This window comes from Sardina pilchardus, chromosome 2 (assembly GCF_963854185.1).
Source record: "Sardina pilchardus chromosome 2, fSarPil1.1, whole genome shotgun sequence".
NCBI classification, from domain to species: domain Eukaryota; kingdom Metazoa; phylum Chordata; class Actinopteri; order Clupeiformes; family Clupeidae; genus Sardina; species Sardina pilchardus.
Window position 1 is genome coordinate 6,603,331 of NC_084995.1, and position 20,867 is coordinate 6,624,197.

The 20,867-nt window shown below is 42.7% G+C and overlaps 1 protein-coding gene across 6 annotated transcripts in view; it reads right to left on the minus strand.

The window, feature by feature from the left end:
* Positions 1-3,980: 3,980 nt before the first annotated feature.
* The window catches only part of adcyap1r1a (adenylate cyclase activating polypeptide 1a (pituitary) receptor type I), a 36,220-nt gene continuing 19,333 nt past the window's right edge, over positions 3,981-20,867 (minus strand). The window contains exons 4-15 of one of the 6 annotated variants that reach the window (XM_062517381.1): positions 16,178-16,297; positions 15,497-15,600; positions 14,717-14,817; positions 14,415-14,547; positions 12,318-12,471; positions 11,811-11,871; positions 11,595-11,664; positions 11,226-11,317; positions 10,112-10,192; positions 7,550-7,679; positions 6,713-6,754; positions 3,981-5,365 (exon numbers count right to left, since the gene is read on the minus strand). In XM_062517381.1, the coding sequence (XP_062373365.1) occupies positions 5,162-5,365; positions 6,713-6,754; positions 7,550-7,679; positions 10,112-10,192; positions 11,226-11,317; positions 11,595-11,664; positions 11,811-11,871; positions 12,318-12,471; positions 14,415-14,547; positions 14,717-14,817; positions 15,497-15,600; positions 16,178-16,297 (1,292 nt within the window). In that variant the 3' untranslated portion in view covers positions 3,981-5,161. Of the gene's footprint in view, positions 5,379-6,712; positions 6,755-7,549; positions 7,680-10,111; positions 10,196-11,225; positions 11,318-11,594; positions 11,665-11,810; positions 11,872-12,317; positions 12,472-14,414; positions 14,548-14,716; positions 14,818-15,496; positions 15,601-16,177; positions 16,298-20,867 lie in introns of all 6 variants that reach the window. The other 5 variants (XM_062517379.1, XM_062517380.1, XM_062517378.1 and 2 more) reach the window with 5 other exon arrangements.

Genomic DNA, 20,867 nt, shown 5'->3' on the forward strand with positions numbered 1-20,867 from the left:
CTTGAAATACTGTATGTGCAGAGAGAATAATCCAGTCAAGGGTAATGGCTTAGAAAAGCTCTCCTTATGTTTCCCTAAGGGAGCTGACCAGAGGCTTAATGTGGTCTGACCACTTGTGGGAAAGATTTTGTGTTCTCCCTTTATATGAGCTAAGTAAACAGACAGAAAACGTTTAGTGAGCAAATCAATACAATATAAGGCATAAAGGGGAGAGGGAATCTTCTTTGTTAACCAGATGAAACAGCATGCAGAGTAGGGCTGCACAATTTGGGGAATGTATGTCATTGTGCTTTTTCTGACGAATATTGCAATAGCAATTTGATTTGGTGAGCTTCACTGTAGCCACAATAAGGATGCCATGAGTCGCAGATACTGTATGACAAGATCAACCATTCATTTGAACTGATTGCATTAGTTGAAATAGCAATTTCGCTTCAAAATCAATGAGTAGTGCAGCCCTGATGCTGAGCATGTCTTCTGTGGTGTGTACAGTAGGTTAGGCTACCCCCTTGTGGAGTGAGATGATTTGGTGAGGTGGTTTATGGCTCATACAGTAGTTACCCCTTCAGCAGGTACCATCACATCATTGGTTTAAATATGTTGTAGAATGGAAGTTCTGTGCTCATCACGTACCACATGGAATTTGCATTGTTGATGAAAATGTTTACTGTATGTTTATTAGAATGTTCCTAACTCATAGTACCTCTAGCATAGTAGCTTTCTCTGGGGTAGGAAGACCTACATCTGGCACAGGTATCCAAAACTGTCCTATAGTGAATCCAATCAGTGCTCGTGAGGAAATGATTGGAGGAGAGCAATGTGATGCGGCCTAATATACAGTACTGACCAAATCGTTCTTACACAGTTTTCCTGAAAAAGAAAAGCTGAAGTCGTAATGCTACGGAGTGTTGCACATTAATATTTGGGGTGGGAGGGTTCTTTTGAATTGGCTCACGGATAAAGTTAGGATTGGAAGAATACAGTGGCCTATTAATAAAGGGTTTAAATGGACTGATTGTAATGTACATGATTGTAGGTGTGTATGATTCTAAGTGTATGTTGACTTTTTTCCTATTATACCTTTGCTTCAAACAAATATCAAATAAAGCAGATGAGAACTAATGATATCAGTGTCAGTTGTAACCACGGAGGTATTACTGTAAAGGGTCTGTCACGGGAGACTATTATCTCTTCTGCAGAATCCCAGGGAAGTTTAATATTTAAGTGGGCATGGTGTAAAGGTGCTTTAAAAAGGTGTCATGCATAATTGAAGTGGAGTGAAGATCAGATGTAGTTGTGAATATCTGTGAATGACAAAGGAGAGTCTCTGTACTCTCATGATATGAAGATGTATCTTCCACATGCACATCTTCCTACCAAGGGAAAGGACACCACTGGCAAAAATCTAGAGGACATGGACTCACGCACGCACAGACACACAGACACACAGACACACACACACACATTTTTCCCTCTCAAAAATAGAGCTGAGACATATAGAAAAGAGAATATTTATACACCAAACAAGGACATCGCTGGTACAATAAAGCAAAATGATGGCAGGCGCAGAGAGCAGCGTAGCTATAGTTACAGTACATCTCCTGTTCAAGTTGTTACATTCAGTATGCAGATGAGAATTATCTACAGTATGGCACAGGCTGCCCACCGCCATCCACCCGCCGCTTGCCCAGAGTCTTTGGCACAGTCACAGGACACAGTGTGGCCCACTGACAAGTGCCCAGGAGCCAAAAAACGGCTCTCCGCTAGCATCCAGTTTCCTTCAGCCAGACGGTTCTGGTACCGGGGTCTCCGGAGTCAGAGACCACATCTTCACATTTCCGTCTCCTGTCCACGAGGAACACGGGTAAAAGTACAAAGTAAAACACAACACCGTCTAGTGGCAAGCAGACATGAACACAAGCACAGATCAACAGCTCGTCTAGATACTCGTTTGTAACAGCTTTGAGACATGGTCGTTTTTCATCCGAGTGCGCAGACTCAGACGGACAGCTGGTGTATAGAACATGTAAAGCAGCAGAAATTTATCTTGTTTTCAATATTTTTTTCTTGTTGTCATGCAGGCACACAACGTCTATAGACAGCCATCGTTGGTAACCCCTGCACCCCCACCCCCCTGGCCCCCACTCACATACCACGTAACCACATACCATATACTGTACAGTATGTTTTCAACTGTCTCTTTATGCAATTGCTTTCAATTACATCCAAGGGTTGAATGCAACCACATAGTCCCAGTATACACATTTCAATCGTTCACCCCTTTTGTACAATGACAGGGCTGTGTTTTCACTAGTTTCATTGATTAAAAACCATTTGAAATGCAAGAAAACCCATACACATATACATATATTACTTCCTTAAAATACTGACTGTACGAATACTAAAGAGGAATTCTAAAACCCTTCAAACAGTGGCAGGAAATGAGCCGTTATCATTGATACAGGCCAATCACACATGCACGCCTCTCTAGCGCCACCTACTGAGTAAGAGCGGCAATGAAAGCAAATACATATCAATTTGTTTTTTCAGTTTCACATCTGGATAACACTGCTGCTACAGTTTTATACACACGCATTAAGTTCTGACATTGTCATAACATTGCTGTGTCTTCTATGAGCAAACCAAGTAATGATAAAGTATGCAAGTTAATTAACATTACTAACGCATGAGAAAAACTCTTTCTAAACAAATAAATATATTGCAACCATATAATTTACACTGAGGTCCAGTAGCTTAAAAGATGAGGAAAAACATGTTTTACTCTGTACATAATAGCAATGAATTACATCACATTCCATTAGCTTATACTCTCTCAGCAATCTGCCCTTAGGGGTGACTAAAAAAGTAAAACACAGGACAAATTTTTCAAATTAGGACAGTCAGGATTGTCAGGAACTGTTGAGAAAACGTGTTTTGGTGTGAGGGTTAGCTCAACATCAAACTGGCTTGGTCATAAAGGGTCGAGAAGTGGCTTGTCACCTCCAGTACTTGATAAAATGTGTACTAGTCTCAAAACAAAATGTGAAGAAAAATTTCTAGAAGTAAAAAGAAAGGTTTTACATGATTTAGAGAATATATTGTCACATTGGCACATAGAGAAGGACGTATCAGTATATCAAACTGATACATAGTGGTCGTATCGTTGTGTCTTGCATTCCATAAATGATACTGTAATTCACACCATGATCTAAAATACTGTATAAAGGCAAAAATGCTATTACAATTGATAAATAGCTATTAAAGAACGTGTATACTCGTATATCCTCTTCAGATTACCATGGAAAAGAAATTAAATTTGTGAGGTCATTTTAAACTAGACAGATCACAGTTGGAGTCACTCTGCCCAACAGGCACTTTGGAAGCGTGAATAAAAAAATGAGCAGACCATTCTTACCAGGAATGGGGACAATTCGATGTCATAGTGGGTCAATATCTCATATATATATCTATATGTTTATCCATCAGATATGTATTTGTAGTTATCAAAGGAACGATTCATAGCAGGGAGGTTACAATTTAGCAATAAAGAACTACTCTGATTTCGGTTTCTAAGGCCCTTCATTGCCCTCTGATGCCCCTGGGGATGTAGCCTAAGGGCTGCAGAAGACTAGTACTGACATCCACGTACAGACTGTCACCATGGCATGTTCTTCAGAACATGCTGTGCCAGAGATCGGAGTGATTTCATTGCGTCTCAGCTGAACAATGACATTTTTACGCAAGACTTCTGAGAAAGAACACTATAATATATTCATACAAGTTACAAAGTCACTGACTTTAGCTCACAATGTACTCTAATCTGACCATGTCAAAGGTTTTCTACTGTACTTTTATCGGAATATCATCCAAAAGGAAAAAAAACACATTGTATTTTCTTCTGTATCGCAAATGAACTCTACAGATTTGGACTCCAGTAGTGCTTTACCCCTCCCGTCCCACCCCAATTTATTTGACAGTTTCATCACAAAAAATTACTAACGTCATGATACGAAAATAGAAAAGAAAATTGTATATCCAAAGCACAACAACAAGAGTTTCACGTACGATTAAGCGCTCATCCTTGAGCTTTCATATTTTTTTGACATACTCTGTACTTATGGCTGATTGTAAAAAAAATAAATTTTACAACCTCCCTAAAAAGATGAAACATTTAATCTGTCACATAGGCATTTATACAAGCAAGGCTAAGATTCTTCAGTTTTCCTTCGTCTATGTTGCCATAGATACTATGTTTTGCAGAATGAAGGATTATTAAAATAGTCATATTTTGGCACTTCTTACAAGTACATACACCTTACACTATTTATGTCAACAATATTTTACCCTCCTCAACTCAAGATTTTAGTTTCATACATGCTGCAATATTTGGTACACATGTAGCCTGTAGTTGTAAATAAGACTACTAATCTAGTTCGCATAGAGTCTATGTCATGGGAACTAAGAAGAGAGAGGACCTTTTGAGGTAATTCCTTCTATCCCACTTACTTTCTGAAATTAGTGAATTTAATATCAGCTAATATTTGTAAACCTTTCATGACTAACTCTTCACGTTCATTTAAATTTCTGTTATCTTTGTTTAGTACACCAATATTGGTTCTCAATTTATATATTAGTTGAAGTTGATGGGTCATCTATATTCCTTCCTTATAAAATATATCAATGTTTACTGTCTGTACAAGGGATGGCACGCCAACTTGACTCTTTTCACGTAGCAAACTAATGTTGCTTTCTTAGCAGTTTGTATTAAATTGTATTGTATGGCACTATTTAAGACTGATCAGATTTAATCCGCACCTGTTTCTACCTGCATTTCTCATCAAGACAGCCATCTGCTTTTCAGTGTTATGTATTTTTTGTTTGTTTGTTTGTTTGTTTGTTTTCTATTTTTCAGCCTGTTGTGCCTGATGTATTTGGAATAATGTATAGGAACAAAAGGGAGTGGGCCTTTCGGCATTGGTGTGAGAAGTTTATGTGTCTGTTTGCCACAGTGTGTGTGTGTGTGTGTGTGTGTGTGTGTGCGTGTGTGTGCATGCATGTTTGTGTCTTCAGGTGTGTGCATGTGTGGTGTCTGCTGATGTGTGTGTGTGTGTGTGTTGTTAATTGTTACGGTCGGGGCGGGGGGCGGTGGGCGCTCAGACGCTCAGGTGGGCAGGTTGAGGTTGGCATTCTCCGCCTGCGGGCTGGACATGCGGATCTGCGAGCTGCTCTTGCTGAGGATGGACAGCTGGGTGCCCCCGTTCACCCCACTGCTCGCTAGGGACGGGTGACGCTGCTGCTTCAGGTCCACAGCAAAGTACCGGTTCACCGTCCAGCTTCGCCACTTCCTCTTCATCTCCGATTGCACCTTGAGGGAGAAACTTGAAGAGGTCATTTTTTAATGTACTTCGCTGAAGAGGTGCTCGACTCATCCCTCATTACACAGCCCATCCCTTTCTGCCTCACACTCCCCAAAAGCACAAACACAGCCACAGAGCAACTATTAGGAGAATTGTGCTGTATAATACACCAATTCTATACAATAAAGCTTTAGGATAAAATGATACCTAATGCAGTGTAAAACAGTTCTGTACCATTTATGTCAATAATTGATTTGATCAAGAACACGTTTTTCAAGAACATGTTCTTCAAGACTTTTGAAATAAGACAGGGCACTTGTGTTCTGAACCTAATGAATGAATTTTGAAGCATCTTGGCATAACATTAAGTGATAAATCATTGAATGTCAAGTGCATTGAATTTTCTCTTCATGATTATAAATATGAGTTATTTAAAGTACAGCAGTTATCAAATGGTAAAAGTGATATTTTAGAGTGATGTAAATGTAGTGTCTATTTCTGGTGGTTGTTGCTTTATGACAGTATGCCAACCAACACTTTGGTACAATGCAGCCATCTACTGGGCAAAAAGTGTACTCTACGTTTTCCTCCATAACAGCTGTCCATACAGCTTCACACACTCTGACACAACCTTATCTACATGTCAGATAAGTAGAAGAGAAGCAGTTAAAAAAAAACGGTGCTTTTTAGGTTACCTGGATATAGCTCTATAACTAGACACCATTCACTGAAGAATTATGTGAAACACTCAGGGAATTATGGAAAGTCCATTTAGTCTCTTAAATTTGTTTGAATCACAATTCATAAACTGTCCGGGGATTGTAGAGCATGATCTTTTCATAAGCGCTTACTGCTCTTGAAATGCTATCATAAAAAGCTGAAAGTATATACGCACAGGTTTATAGTCAACAATCAGAGCAAACAAGACTACAGCCAATAGAACTGAAAAGTGTAATGACTTTTTCTGATATATAATGCAGCTTCAAAACACACACATTTGTTTAGTTTTTAACTGGTTAATAACACACTATCGATGTTTTGTGAATTCTCAACATACTGACAAGAGCTGAGTGGAAAATGAATTAGCTCATGGGCTCCTGAACTGCTGTCCCAGCTTAGCTCCTTTTTTTTGTTACCTACATTTATTTCCACTAGTCAGCAGATTTCCCAAGTGTACTCTGCATTCGACATGTTGTCCTGAGCTACGCTGAAATGGCCGCACTAAATGTCTCTGCTTAGCTGCGGGATGCAGGCCCACAGTCCCAGCCTCTCTGCTGCTGCCGAGAGAGTCCATATGGTTTTTTAGTGCACTTCATTGACCACAGTTTGCCCGGAGCAATAATAACCCGGCTTACCTCTCCGTTCAGGAAACAGTAGAGGACAGCCACAACGAATCCCTGGAAAAGGAAACATACAAGTCTCTTAGGTCTGCAGGGTAGATGAAAGCTGCAGTCAGTATTTTTTTTATCTGGATGTTGATATGTTTTATTTTTATCTTTTGCCAACAATTTAGAGGACCCTGAAACAAAATCCAGTGCCTGAAACAAATCAACATGTATAATGTGCACAAACATGTTATCCTGTTTAGTTATCATGCTCCATGATACATCATGTCCATAAAAACGTCTTTACTGAAACATTTCAACGTAAATGCACCATAACATGATGACAATAGAGAAGGGCTCAGACACATGAGGGGTGTCAGTCGGAATAAGTGAGCTGCCCTGACCCTGCCTCCGGGTTCAATGCCCAGCTCAACACCAAATCATTTGAGGTGTTTGAGCGCTTTCTTATCTGTAATTACACTCATTTCTGGGTCACTGGCTGTGGTTTCTGCTCTTGGACAAATTCCCAGGGAGAACTCTGCTGTTCAAGCGTGCCTTCCTTCCCATGGTAGCGGGAAATTATTAATCTGAAACTTTGTTGTTCTTGTGTAAGACCAATTAGTCTATCCTCTGAAGGAAGAGCCTCCCGTTGGGGGTTAACAATGTAATTTAAAGTAATCAAGAAGAAAAACATGCTAAAAATAAACCAGAGGTTTTATGCGCTGTTTTGGAAAACATTAAGTCATTTGTAATTTCCCAATGTTCGGTTTAAAACCGCTCCAAAAGGTACACAGGCACAGTGTTATGCGGTGCGGTGGAGCATGACCGTATATGTGCAGAGGGTTATCAATCAGGCGTGTGTCTCACCTGGAAGGAGCCGAGGCCCAGCTCAAAGACCAGGCGCTCCCGCTGGCTCACTTTCTCCGGGGAGAAGGCAAACACCGTGTAGTGGATCCCAAACAGAGGGATGAGCAGGAGCGTGGAGCGGGCAAGCCTCCTGTGTACACACACACACGCACACACACACACACACACGAGTATATGGACACACACATATGCAGGCATACCCACACACACACGCAAACATTCAGACACACACAAACACACACAACAAACACAAAAGAATATCAGCCTGTATGCTCCAGGATGAACACAAGAGCACAACTTCACAGGAACTTTTGCACAGTCTTGGCCCAGCAAGACCGAGCTGTGTGCAAAGGCAAGTTCAGCCTACTGAGCAGGCCAGGAAGAGGATCTGTACACACCTTCCTAGGCCTCTCAGGGAAAGCACAGCAGATCCAAGGAGAATGAACTGTTTACTGTGTACACAGCACTACAGAACTGAACAAATGCAGTACATTTTACATGACAAAGTGAGAATCTTGAAACACTTGCTTCTGTCACAGCCACCCAGAAAAACACTGTTATGATTATGCAAATGGACACAATGAAACTGTAGCCACACCAGGCCAAACAAGGCACAGCATTAATTTAAAACTCCATGCAGAGGCAATGAGGCTTAAGCTTAGGCAACCACAATCACAATCAAGATCTATTCTCAGCACAATATGAGAAAAATTTTAATGAGGCTTCGCCTGGCCTAGGCCACAAACACTGCCCTGGCAGCTTTCCATCTGAACTTGTTTGGCTGCAGCCATCACAAACAAGCCAGTTCTCAACCTCACTGACAATACGGCACCACTTCAACTTCAAGCATTAAAACATAACAATAAAAAAAGACAATGGCAGCATGACTAATATGAAAATATGTCTCAATTAATTAAAATGGTCTGGCTATTAACACACACATACGCACTGGACACAGAAAAAAATATAGAAGATGGTCTCGGCTTAACAAGGTGATCCCTCTACATATCACACAGTGTGTAGTGTTAGTATCTAATTACACTCTGTTACGACACTTACAAATCCTCACAAAAAACCCCAACAAAACTACCACCTCACACAGAAACACATATGATACGTGACAGATTGAACACACACCCCTTACGAAAAAGAACCATGGTTTTACTATGACAAAATAACCATGGTTTTACTATGACAAAAGAACCATGGTTATTGGGAAACCATGACCATGTTTTTTTTATTTTAATGGGTAAAGTTGATAAATAAGCACCATGTTTGGCAGGGATGCTGCGCTGCTAGAAAATTTGAGCCCTATGACAGAATTATTCTGGGCCCTTAGAATCATCCTAGAATAGAACCAATCATGTTCACTGGACCCAAATGTAATAATTGTGGTGCTATGTACCTTAACTACTGTATGTCCTCCTAACTGGGCCTGCTGTGTGTGTATGTCTGTGTCTGTCTGTGGGTTTGTATGTGTGTGTGTGTGAGTGTACTGTAGGTGTCTGTGCGGGAATGTTGTCTTTCTTCACCTGCTATTCCCACACAAAGTTACAACATTTTTACATTTCAAGCACTTTAACCTGTTCTGATTAAGTTCTAAGAAATAAGCACCTATAAAGATCAAATGTGACCATTCAAAGCGAAATCAGTTGTTTTGCGCACAACGTTATTTTGAGAAAATCAACAATAACAAACTTCCGGGTTAAAATGTTGAATTTCACGTTTTCGCATAATTTGACTGTATACAGTCTACAGTTTCATATCGTGAACGCATTTCACGGAAAAACATACGTTTTGACTGTTAAACCCGGCAGGATTCAACACATTTGCTGTCATTCCCGTTGTGCACGCGCCGCTTAAAAAGGTGGTTTCTCCTCTTCTGGCATATCGTGACAGGAGAACCATGTCAACTTTGGATGCGGTTATCTTAGCGATAGTTTGTGTAATACCCTTGATATACATATCGTTGGAAAGCTTAGTTTATGGCCGTTCACGTGAGCACAATAACTTAATTTAGTAAATTTTACCGAAACGACTGGTTCCGCTTTACATGGTCACAAATCTTTTTTTCCTTTTTCTTTACTTTTTTATAATGTACTTTTTTGAATTTCCTCATTTTCTCACCAAAATGATCATAACATCATAAATGTGATCTCACATGGGTAAATGGCCAATAAGAGCCATAAATGGTATTTAAAACACGGTTACCATGTTGAAACTATAGCAGCACCACAGTAGCACCACAGTCACCATGAAGTGTAATAGGGGAACCATGGTGGTACCAAAGCTAGCATGAAGCACTATGCATAATCCATAGTAATACTATGGTTAGGAGCATGGCCATCATCAGTACCATGGGGCATCATGGTGAAACCATAGCTACTGCATTAAAACCATAGGAAACAGGGTTTTTGTAAGGTACACATGAACAAACTAACATGCACACCACACTGAAACACATACACACAAGTGCAAACACATAAACAAGCAACCTCTGTGTGTTTCTCTTTCACACACACACACACACACACACACACACATACACACACACACACTTACAGAGTGATGGTGGAAAGTTCTGACATCCTGCACGACTGTGTGACAGCCTGTGTGGGCTCACTGAAGCATTTCTGTGCACAGCTGCTAAACATGACAAAGACACAACACAACAGAAGACAACACATCTTAGGGACAGAACAGACATTCACACACACTCTCCAAACTCACACCAAACAGACACACACACAGACACACACAGACACAGACACAGACACACACACACACACACACACACACACACACACACACCTACACACAGCTGTCCACGCCCAGCAGGGCTCTATCTCTCTGAGGCCGTATATTTGCCTGAGCAGTTAGTCCCAGCACTAACAGTTTTGTTGGTTAGGGAGTGGTGAAATTGAGTTAACTGTGACAGAACACACACAATGACACATCTATGTACATAATGGACAAATGAACATAGACACACAAATGGACAAACAGTCGGACATAAAGGTTAATTCCGTAGAAGTTCCACTCTATTATCACTGGTACGACACCAGCATTTTGAGTCACCCCTCAAATAGTCCTACATCTAGATCACTGTACTAACACATCAGGATTTAGGCAGACCAAGAAAGTCAGTGAGGTGCAATCTGACATCATCTGACTAATCTACAAAGAAGAGGAAATCAACAAGCAAACATAACATCATATAACCTCTAAAAACCCCTCCAAATTCCAGTTTCATACTGAGCTACATGAGAGAAGCATTCATGATAAATGCATAGCAACCAAATACCTTAGAATGGTTGCTATCAATGACTCAACACTCTGTCTGTCCTCCTGTGAGCCAATGAAAATCAAACAGCACCACATCTCAACCAATCAGCACCAGAGAAGGACAGATGACAACACAATCAGAGCAGCAAGCATTTAGAGGAGCACAAATGAAGCTCCTGCTCCTTAACAAAAGACCTCTCCTACACACAAAATAAGCAAAGCAGTGACCTGCGCGTGGCCACTCCGCCTCACGTTGCTAATAAAACTGCACCTTTGTCAGCTCTGAGATCAGTTGGAAAATGTCACCCAATCAGAGCGCAGCATCAGCCCCTGCACCCCGATTAGCATATACGTGCATGGCATGCTGTTTCCATGGCGATGCGAGACTCACAGGTAAATGCTGGACTCGTTTCCTCCGATGTCGGGGGACTGCAGCTTCTGCACCAGGATGATGATGATGCCGATGAAGAGCACAAAGTTGATCTGTGGGAAACACATGCAGGAGAAGCCATTTTGTGCATTACGTACACAAGACTTTCATGTCATTCAAGTGCAATCAGTTACGTCAAAGCTGAGCAGGGATTTGCCTAGGGCTAGGGTATAAAAACCACAGCAAAATATTCGCCCATCTTTAACAATGCGGCACTGAAATGTATGTATTTCTGTGGCCGTCATCAGTTTGCTATCTCTACAGACTCCTGCTGAAGGAGAGGAGTGGTGCACGGGTGTGGATGTGGAACCAAGCCTCTCATTCTCTCACCATGATGGAAGCCACGACCGGTCCTTTTATGACCCACCAGAGAGCAGTGTTGTCATTCATATCCCAGCACCTACGGGAGTTGGATGGAAACAAGAGGGGGGCTTTTAGAAGACAAGGTTTGATAATTCCATCTGAAAGATGTCCAACGTGCGATACAGAGCATAGGAACGTGGCTTTGTGGTGATGTAATTAATGATGCTCTGGCTAAACACATACCCCGAGTTATCAAAGTGCAGCCGCAGAACAGCCCAGATGGTCACACAAATGGTAGGTGTGCCTGGGAGAAATCATACACACAAACACACAAACACAATTAACATGTCATCGAGGTCACAGTAGGAGAACGTCTGCACGCAGAGCTCTTTGCGTGTCCAGAGATAGAGGTATCTTTCTCGTCAGCGCTTAATGTTACATAAAGACATCATTATGTAATGTAGATGATCTATTGTAATGTCTTAAGAAATCCTCTTGCAATGGCATAGAAAGTGGAGATTATCACTGAGATCTTAGTTCAGCCAAGAACCGAACTAAATTGCACTCGGAATCTTAAAATCCCCAGTTAAGTTTCTACTTGGTAAGGCCTACAATAAGACAAGACATAATCTCCAGTAAAGAGGCCAGACATGACATTAATACATTTCACCGGTTTTGTCTGAATGATCCATTGTAACACAGTCAGACAGCGATACATTTAAACTTCAAATAGAAAGTGTAGCTGCTCACCCCAGCCTATGATGGTGTACCAGTAGAAGTATCTCCTTTCGGGGAAAAAGGTTTCCACCAGTAGAGTGAAGAGGTAGAGACCCTCTATGAAGAGCCAGAAGTAGTTGGACATGACGCAGTAGTGGAAAAACACCATGACCGCTTTACAAGCCACCTATGGACAAGGACAAAAACGAAAATGACTGACAAATCTGAATTCACTCATGATTTTTTTATTGAATGTATTGAAATACATTCAAATTTACTCTTGACATATTACATATCTCAAAAGGCATCTCCAGAGGGAGGAACAATCAATATGAATTCCCTCTCAGCATAGACTGAGGACAAGTGCTGGACTTTCCAGATTGCCTGAGTGAAAGAGGACTACTTGGGTTACAATGTTTCACAAATCTAAGTCAAATCTCAACTCCATCAGTGGTTCACAAATAAAAGGACCATATTAGCTCTGCATCATTTAAGCATTTTGCTGGTCCCCTCTCATCCCCATCCCCTCTATGCGCCTCTGCTGCTAAACCCTCTGACGGCCAACGACATAATCTCTTGCGAGGCTGATCAATTATTCACTGATCCAATTTGGGGAGTGGTGATGTCGTTAGGGCGCCTACTGATGAGCTTGTTGATGGCTCGGTAGGACCTTGAGCTGGGCCATAATGAACCTGTGCAGAGCGGAGCAGGTATTGATATGCTAATTCTGCAGCTAATGGGATATTTCCATAGCTGGGTGAACTCAACAGCACACCATAATTACCACTGTTTGTCAGAGACACGGGAGGACAAAGGCAGAGGGCTGTCATTGGCTAGTTTAGAGAGGGCTGAAAGAAATGGCTTTTTTAGGCCTCTCAATTAAATCTAAGAACACTGGATGCCAATAAGGCTTTGGGTTTTTATGGGTGGATGCATAGATGGATGGTTGGGGAGACTGTGTGATAACATGTGTTAGAGTCTCATGTACGGTATCTGTTATCTTTGGCACGCTCCTTCTCAGCCGAACACGTAAAACTGGCTTTGGGAGCTGCTTGTCCCTTATGAGACTTTGAGACTATAAATGTAACTGCCCTGGATAGCCAGTTTTGATATCAAGAAGAGACAATATCATGCTCCCCTACTATTATTTAACACAGAGCTGGCACAAGCCCTGATGGAGCCCTGAGCAGAATTTTATTTGGGTCCCCTCTCCCACCTTATCACTCCCAGTAAAATTGAATATTGTCAATGCCTGACCATTTACATCACTGGTCCTCCTACATATTCATGGGTTTCATCAGGTCCCTTTCCACAGGTGTATACAATCAAGCACCATGATTATCAATGCAGACTGCATGATACTTGATTAATACACCTGTGGAAAAGGACCTGATGAAACCCATGAATAGACAGCCTATATACATTTTATGATATTGTATTGATATTCATTGCAGTTCATGTATTTCAGAGTAATTACAAGTAACCTAAAATAATCAGCCATTTGAATATTGCATATTGATCTCTTTCTCTCTCTCTGATCTACTTTTTAATATCATGATTACATTGTATTGGTGGAGTCTCATTAGATGCCTGTCACTTTAAGAGGGAAAATAATTTGAGTCTGTGTCCGTATTATTTGTGTGTGCATAAGGATATGAGTCATGATGTTTGCTATTTGATTAGCTAAAATAAATGTTGAAAAACCAAACAACTCGAAGAGAACCTTTCTTGGATTGCAAAAGAGTCAACTGGATAGTTTAAAGAAACTAGACTATTTTCTGATGTACTGTAAAAGTTTGCCAATAGTTGTGTAGCCTGTTACTCATATTAAAAACCAACAATGAATTAACTTCATTTCATTGTCTTCATTAGAGACATAAGAGATGCAAGTCATCATTTGTGAACATCAAACCTGAGGAGGAACACAAGTTCTTCTAATGATGGTTCTGCTTCATTTGCAGGGGCCCTACACAACATGTGTAGTGCGTGTATAGGGCAGTCCGGCTCTGATTTAACATCTTGACCATCACTAGTGTTCCCAGTTGTCTAACTACATTGCTGACTGTATTGCTCTTCACAGCACCATTAAAGCACCATTTAAAGAATCGCAGACAGGAGAAAGAGACGTACTGTGTGTACAAAGCAGTGGTCGCTATCCTCCTCTGCGTAAAGCACTCCGTCTTTGATGAACACAGAGATAGCCCTCAGGATGAAAGACACAAAGAGGTTCATGTGGATGAAATTCCTGGTGCAGTGAAGCTTCCTGTTGGGAACAAAAAATAAAAACTGTGAGGCCTTTGTGTTTAATATACATCTTTCTCCAGTCCAACAAAAAGAAAGTGAGAAACAGAGAGAGCCAGAGAGAGAGAGAGAGAGAGAGAGAGAGAGTGTGAAAGAGAGGGGAATAGACTCAATAGGGCCCTGGTACTCACCTAAACCTGCAGAGTATGACCATGGCAGTGGTGAGGGACACTAGGGAGGTGCTGTACCCAACCGTGTAGAGGGCTTTCACTGATTTATAAAATTCAGGATGCTGAGAAGAGCACGGAAATGGAAGAAAATGTTTCAGAAAGTGAAACACCTTTTATAAACACATATAAAATTGGCACAGTAACTAACCACATGTATACTGTAAAATCCTCAAATTACAGCCGGGGTCTTTTATTTACCTATTTACCTGCGCAAAGCGCAGGCCTTTATTTGGGGCAGGCTTGTTGCGTTTTATTGCAAGACATGCGTTTGGAGCGGCATACTGGTAGGCTATCAAAAGCAGAAGATTTTCGGTTTGATTAGGGATTTAATTTACTTTTGGACTGTTTGGTTATATTGCTAAATGTTGGGACTGATGGACAATGGAATCTGGGGGGTATTTGATGGTTTACTATTAGGCCCAGCCTTTATTTGTCTCAAGCGACCACGCACCCAGCTATTATCTGAGGCCCGGCTATAAAGAGAATCCCGGCCATAATTTGAGGATTTACGGTATGTAGAGGCTTTGACAGATTTGTATCGTCCTTTCGAGAGGAGAGACAATTACATTTCTATTATACAGTATATTTTCAATGACGTGTTTGCTGGCATGTTAGCTAAAACGAGTTTTATACGTATATTCATGATTTAATTGTTGTTATTATTTTTCACAGAATGGATAATGCATCTTTGAGTAACTAAAACATTTCTGAATCCCCTGAGGATTTGTGGAGAACCTGTACCGGTGGTTTGGTGGTGTTGTCGTCAAAAATGCAGGCATCCACGTAATGAGGGAATGGTTCTGACCAGCCATACTCTGTGCAGTTACGAGTGACCTCCCCCAGCTCTGCAATCACACCACCAGGCATGGTCATTATGACACACTTCACACATCTATACAGCTCACGTTGTTTTATATACTGTATGCGCTTTATATGTGCTAGAATACAGTTGTCTTGACTTAAGCATAGCAGGATACCAACTAAACCTGTGCATTTTTTCAGTTTGTATCAAACCAACTCAACTGTGAAAAACAATCACCAACTGAAAGCTGATTCAATCTATCTATCAGATGGGACACAAGTTTGACCATACAGTACATTTCACACATTGTGCAGGTTTTAACCTTAGTCACATCATCCAGTTAATTTAGTCATGCTCTCAGAAAAGGACAAAGCTGTTGTATACTGTAGCCATCCACACTAATGTCTCCTGGCATGTTTTAAATGAATCAGCCCTAGCCCTAACAGACAGCACTTTCCACAGCACAATGTTCTTACATCTTTTACAAGCGCACACACTTTAGTAAGCTAGCTAGTAACTCTGTTGGTGTTGGCATTTACAGAGAAAGGCTCTCAGCTTTTCGCAAGTTAGTTTTTGAAAAAAAAAGCCCCTCCTTACTGTGCTTTAGCCACAGTACTTACCATTGTCCTGGGCAATGACCACAAACACCTCGGGGCATTTGACTACCACCACATCGCCCACCTTCGACGCCTGCCAACATGTCAGGTTATCCCACATCCAGGGGCAGCCTGCATCAAGATCTGCAAGGGGGTCAAATGATCACAGAGACCATCATGGTTACGCACACACAGACACACACACAGACACACACACACAGACACACACAGTCACAGACACACACACACACACACACACACACACAGAGACAGACACACACACACACACACACACACACACACAGACACACACACACACACACACACACACACACACACACACACACACACACACACACACACACACACACACAGAAAATCCTCAGTGGTCACACTCCAATAAAAATGAGTGGCCCTGCTGATCAATATCTGATCTCAGAAATGTCTATTGCATCCAGCACAATGTCAAAGCCCATTCAGATGACAGCATTGGATTTCACTTCCCCCTGTAGCTCGCGGCACGTTAACCACTACCGTCCCCTCGACCCTCCGCTCCTCATGGCCATGGATGACAGGCAGGAGGCAGTCGCTGGCAACATGCTTTTCAGAGGGTCTTTTTGGCATTTGAGGCCATGTCCTTGACCCCTCTCGAAACATGCTTTCACGTTTACATGATCACCCCCCCCCCCACACACACACACACACACACACTTCTCCCTGACAAACATTCTCGCAGCCGCCATGTTCCTGTAGCGTGTTTAGTGCACTAGTCTTGACTGAAGCCTCTTGAGCCCCAGGCCAGAGCCACTCGGAATAGCGTGCTGCGCTTGGCGCAGACTGATTAACCGAGTTATGGAGAATTAATTCTCATCTTATACATGGGTGTGTGAGGGTATGTGATCTGTGTGAGTGTGTGTGTGTGTGTGTGTGTTAGAGAGTGAGAGAGCTCTCGTGTGTGTGTATGCCTGCCTGTCCACATAGCAGATCACATGTCCCGAACCAGGGCCTCTCATTATCACACGCCATTCGTCTCCCTCTCGCCGAATCAATGGGCAAACTGCTAAATTGGGCTGAGTTTGCACAGCAAAGCTAACCGTGCAAAAAAATTAAACGGGAGAAAAAGACAGAAAAGAAACCCTGGCAGCACTGGTCCCCCTCACACACACACACACACACACACACACATAGCAGCAGTCACAGAAGCATCACGCCATAATCCTGTTAGCCACGAGGGCAAGGCTAAGATGGCCGCTCAATACTTAATTACAGCTGGAGTAATCACAGTTCTACTTCATCGACTAACATGCACAGTGCACCTCGACAATTAAAGGCCCGGACTGGTTGAAGCAGGAAGTGGAGCGAGAAATCCTCAGCCGTGCGCGCGCTGGCCACGTTAGGGGGGTGGGGTGGGGGCGGGGGGCGTGGTTGGGATGGTTGGGGGATGAGTTGCAGTCATGAAATGTGGCTGGTTGTGCTCTCCGCTCCAGTCCGACTCTTTCTCACCTCGTCCTCGTCCTTCCTCTGCTCCCGCTCCCGCTCCACTCCTCTCAACTCTCTCTCTCTCTCTCTCTCTCTCTCTCTCTGTCTGTCTGCACCCCCATCATGCTCCTAAGGCAACGGAGTTCTTAAGTGAGTGCATGGCGTGGTGCAGAATAGGTAGATGGGTAGATTGTGCATGTCTGTGTGGTGGGAGAGCAGCCTCCCCCTGAGCTCTAATCTGTTTTTGTTCTGTCTGGCAGGCCGGACACAAAGCCAATTACTTTTTAAAGGGCAAACGAGCACAGCCACACAGCACCAGGCAGCCATGGGCAGTGGGCTAGAGGAGAGAGGAGAGAGGAGAGAGGAGGAGAAGAGAAGAGAGGAGGAGAGAAGGGGAGAAGAGAGGTGAGAAGAGAAGAGAGGAGGACAGGAGAGGAGAGAGAGAGGGGAGCTGGAGGAGTCCAGAGCGAGCTGGACGAGGCATCACATGGCCGTCACAGGAAGACCACACACAGCGCAGCGGAGTCTGCCAGCCGGGCAGCATTACAGCATTTAGATGGTGCTGCTCTGGGAGGGTGCTCATTGGGCACACCGAGCCCTCCCATGCTGTCTGTGTGAATATTCACGCCATACTTGTACTCATATTCACTATGGTACATCATCAAGGCAGAGTAGCTCTTTTCTGTCATGTAGTCATGTAGATACATGTTCTGTCTGTCTTTTGAGTTGTGTTGTTTTGTTGTGTTCTATATACAGTACTCTCCAGAATTATTGGCACCTTTGGCAAAGTTGAATAAAACCAGGTGATTTATTGTAATCTCTCAATGAAAACAATGAGGAAAAATGCAACCTTAAAGAGAAGTAAATTTATTCTGAGAAAAAGGAAAATCTCATAAAAATAATAAATAGTTTTAAAATACGTTGCACAGAATTATTGCCACCCCTAGGAAATCTTTCATACAAAATGTAACAGAAGCATTTTCCTAATTATATTCAACTCAAAAACAAAAAGGTCTTAAATCCCTTGGTTTGTATTTTCCAACTTTATGGGACATCCTAGGAGAATTAACACTAGCTGTTTTATTGTCAAAGGGAGGTATTACAAGTAAGGGTGCCAAAAATTGTGAGTAATCTGTTTCTGTTCAAAATATTAATTTATCTATGAGATTTTCCTTTTTCTCAGAATACATTGCTTCCCTTCAAGGTCATATTTTCCTCATTATTTTCATTATGAGATAACAATAAATCACAAAATGGTTATTTTTTATATCTGTTTTTAGTCAACTTTACCAAAGGTGCCGATAATTCTGGAGGGTACTGTATACATACTGTACAGTCTACAGAAACACTTTCTCGTGCTAAATGTGTTTGTTGAGGTCTTTCCATAGGGGTCTGTTCTGCTCGGTGCCCCAGGGGAGACCTGTTAGTAATGTCAGTGTCTGTCAAGCCAGATACAGGCAACCTGAATGACCTTGAGATGGGAGCGCGGGAGGAGGGGACAACATACCCTTATTTAGGTAATAGTTTAATTTGCCTCTACACGCACTCACTTCATCAACATGGAGGAGCACTTGGCCAGGGCTCTCATTATAAAGGGCCTCTCCTCCATAGCCTCTCAGTCTCTGGCAGAGCAGGGTGACCAAGGCTGCCTGGGGGATCTTTCCCATAACGATCCCCTGGGCCAACATGTGAGTTCCCCATATTTTTGGTGAAATTTGATCATATATTGTACTTTTTTTAGGCTGTTCTTACAGCTATGTTGAATCTGAGTACGAATGTGTTTTTCTTTTCCTTTTCTCTTTTTTTATGTTTTTTCCCTCCTCACTGTATAAGAAGAACCTAATTCCAAAGCCTCATTCTCTTTATCTCTCTCTCTCTCTCTCTCTCTCTCTCTCTCTCTCTCTCTCTCTCTCTCTCTCTCTCTCTCTCTCTCTCTCTCTCTCTCTCTCTCTCTCTCTCTCTCTCTCTCTCTCTCTCTCTCTCTCTCTCTCTCTCTCTCTCTCTCTCTCTCTCTCTCTCTCTCTCTCTCTCTCTTCTCTCTCTCTCTCTCTCTCTCTCTCTCTCTCTCTCTCTCTCTCTCTCTCTCTCTCTCTCTCTCTCTCTCTCTCTCTCTCTCTCTCTCTCTCTCTCTCTCTCTCTCTCTCTCTCTCTCTCTCTCTCTCTCTCTCTCTCTCTAACATGGCTTTTGCAAAGGTGGCTGTTTTATTTCTTGCCCAATGATTTCCTGTCTGTGGCACTGGACTGCTCTCGCTGGCAGAGAGAGGAGGACTGGGGATCAATAGAGATGGAGGTGGAGACATGAGGGCCCTTTTGCTTAGGGGGTCAAAATGGCGCTGGCGCTCTCCCACAATAATTAATACTTGCAGCCGACCACTGAGTGTCTGGGTGGGATCTAAATAGCATTAGTCTCTTGTGGAAGCAGGAAGGGAACTCAGGGTGAAGGATTTTTTTTTTCAACCCTTGTTGATGTTCCGTTAAAGGATTGCATAGCATGCTACAGCTACACTGCACAGACAATGGTGCACTACAGACATGAACATGAACACATATCACACACTCATACACACATGTAGACATGAACACACTCACACACAATGACACACACACACACACACACACACACACACACATTGCAGGTATGAGAAAATAATGCACTTTCGGGGTGGTGCTGTGCAGAAGAAGACGCATGCACTTGACCTTTGCGGAGCCTATTTTGAGTAACGGGCAGGGAGAGCATCTCCGTCAGGCACAGAAGTGGTGGAGAAGACGCAGCCAGACCCCGAGGCCGGCCGGCCTGCTCCGTGACTCACATCCAGCTGGGGATGCAGGGGAGGGGGCCGGGGGGGCCATTTGGGTTTATATCGCTGAGCCAGCTGCAGTGCGAGTCCTCCTCCGAACTGCGTGTGTATCAAAATGAAAAAAAAGAACGCAACTGCCTTACTCCCCCTGCCTCAAGAAAATAATTGTTTCCAGGTGTCACTCCTCTCCTTGGGTTTCCTGTTTGTGTAAGCGCTGCACAGTGAGGAGGCCCAAGCAGACGCGGCCGTGGGAAATGCGGCGTTTGGCTGACAGGTATTGATTACGCGGTCTGCTCGTCGCAGATAGGTCTGCGTGGCTCCCTGAACTCTTCGACAAATAAGAAATAGGAGGCACAAATGCATCCACGACTGCGTCCGCCACCACGGCACAAATGTGAGTGAGGATTTAATCAAGGCAAATGATGGCAGCGCACACA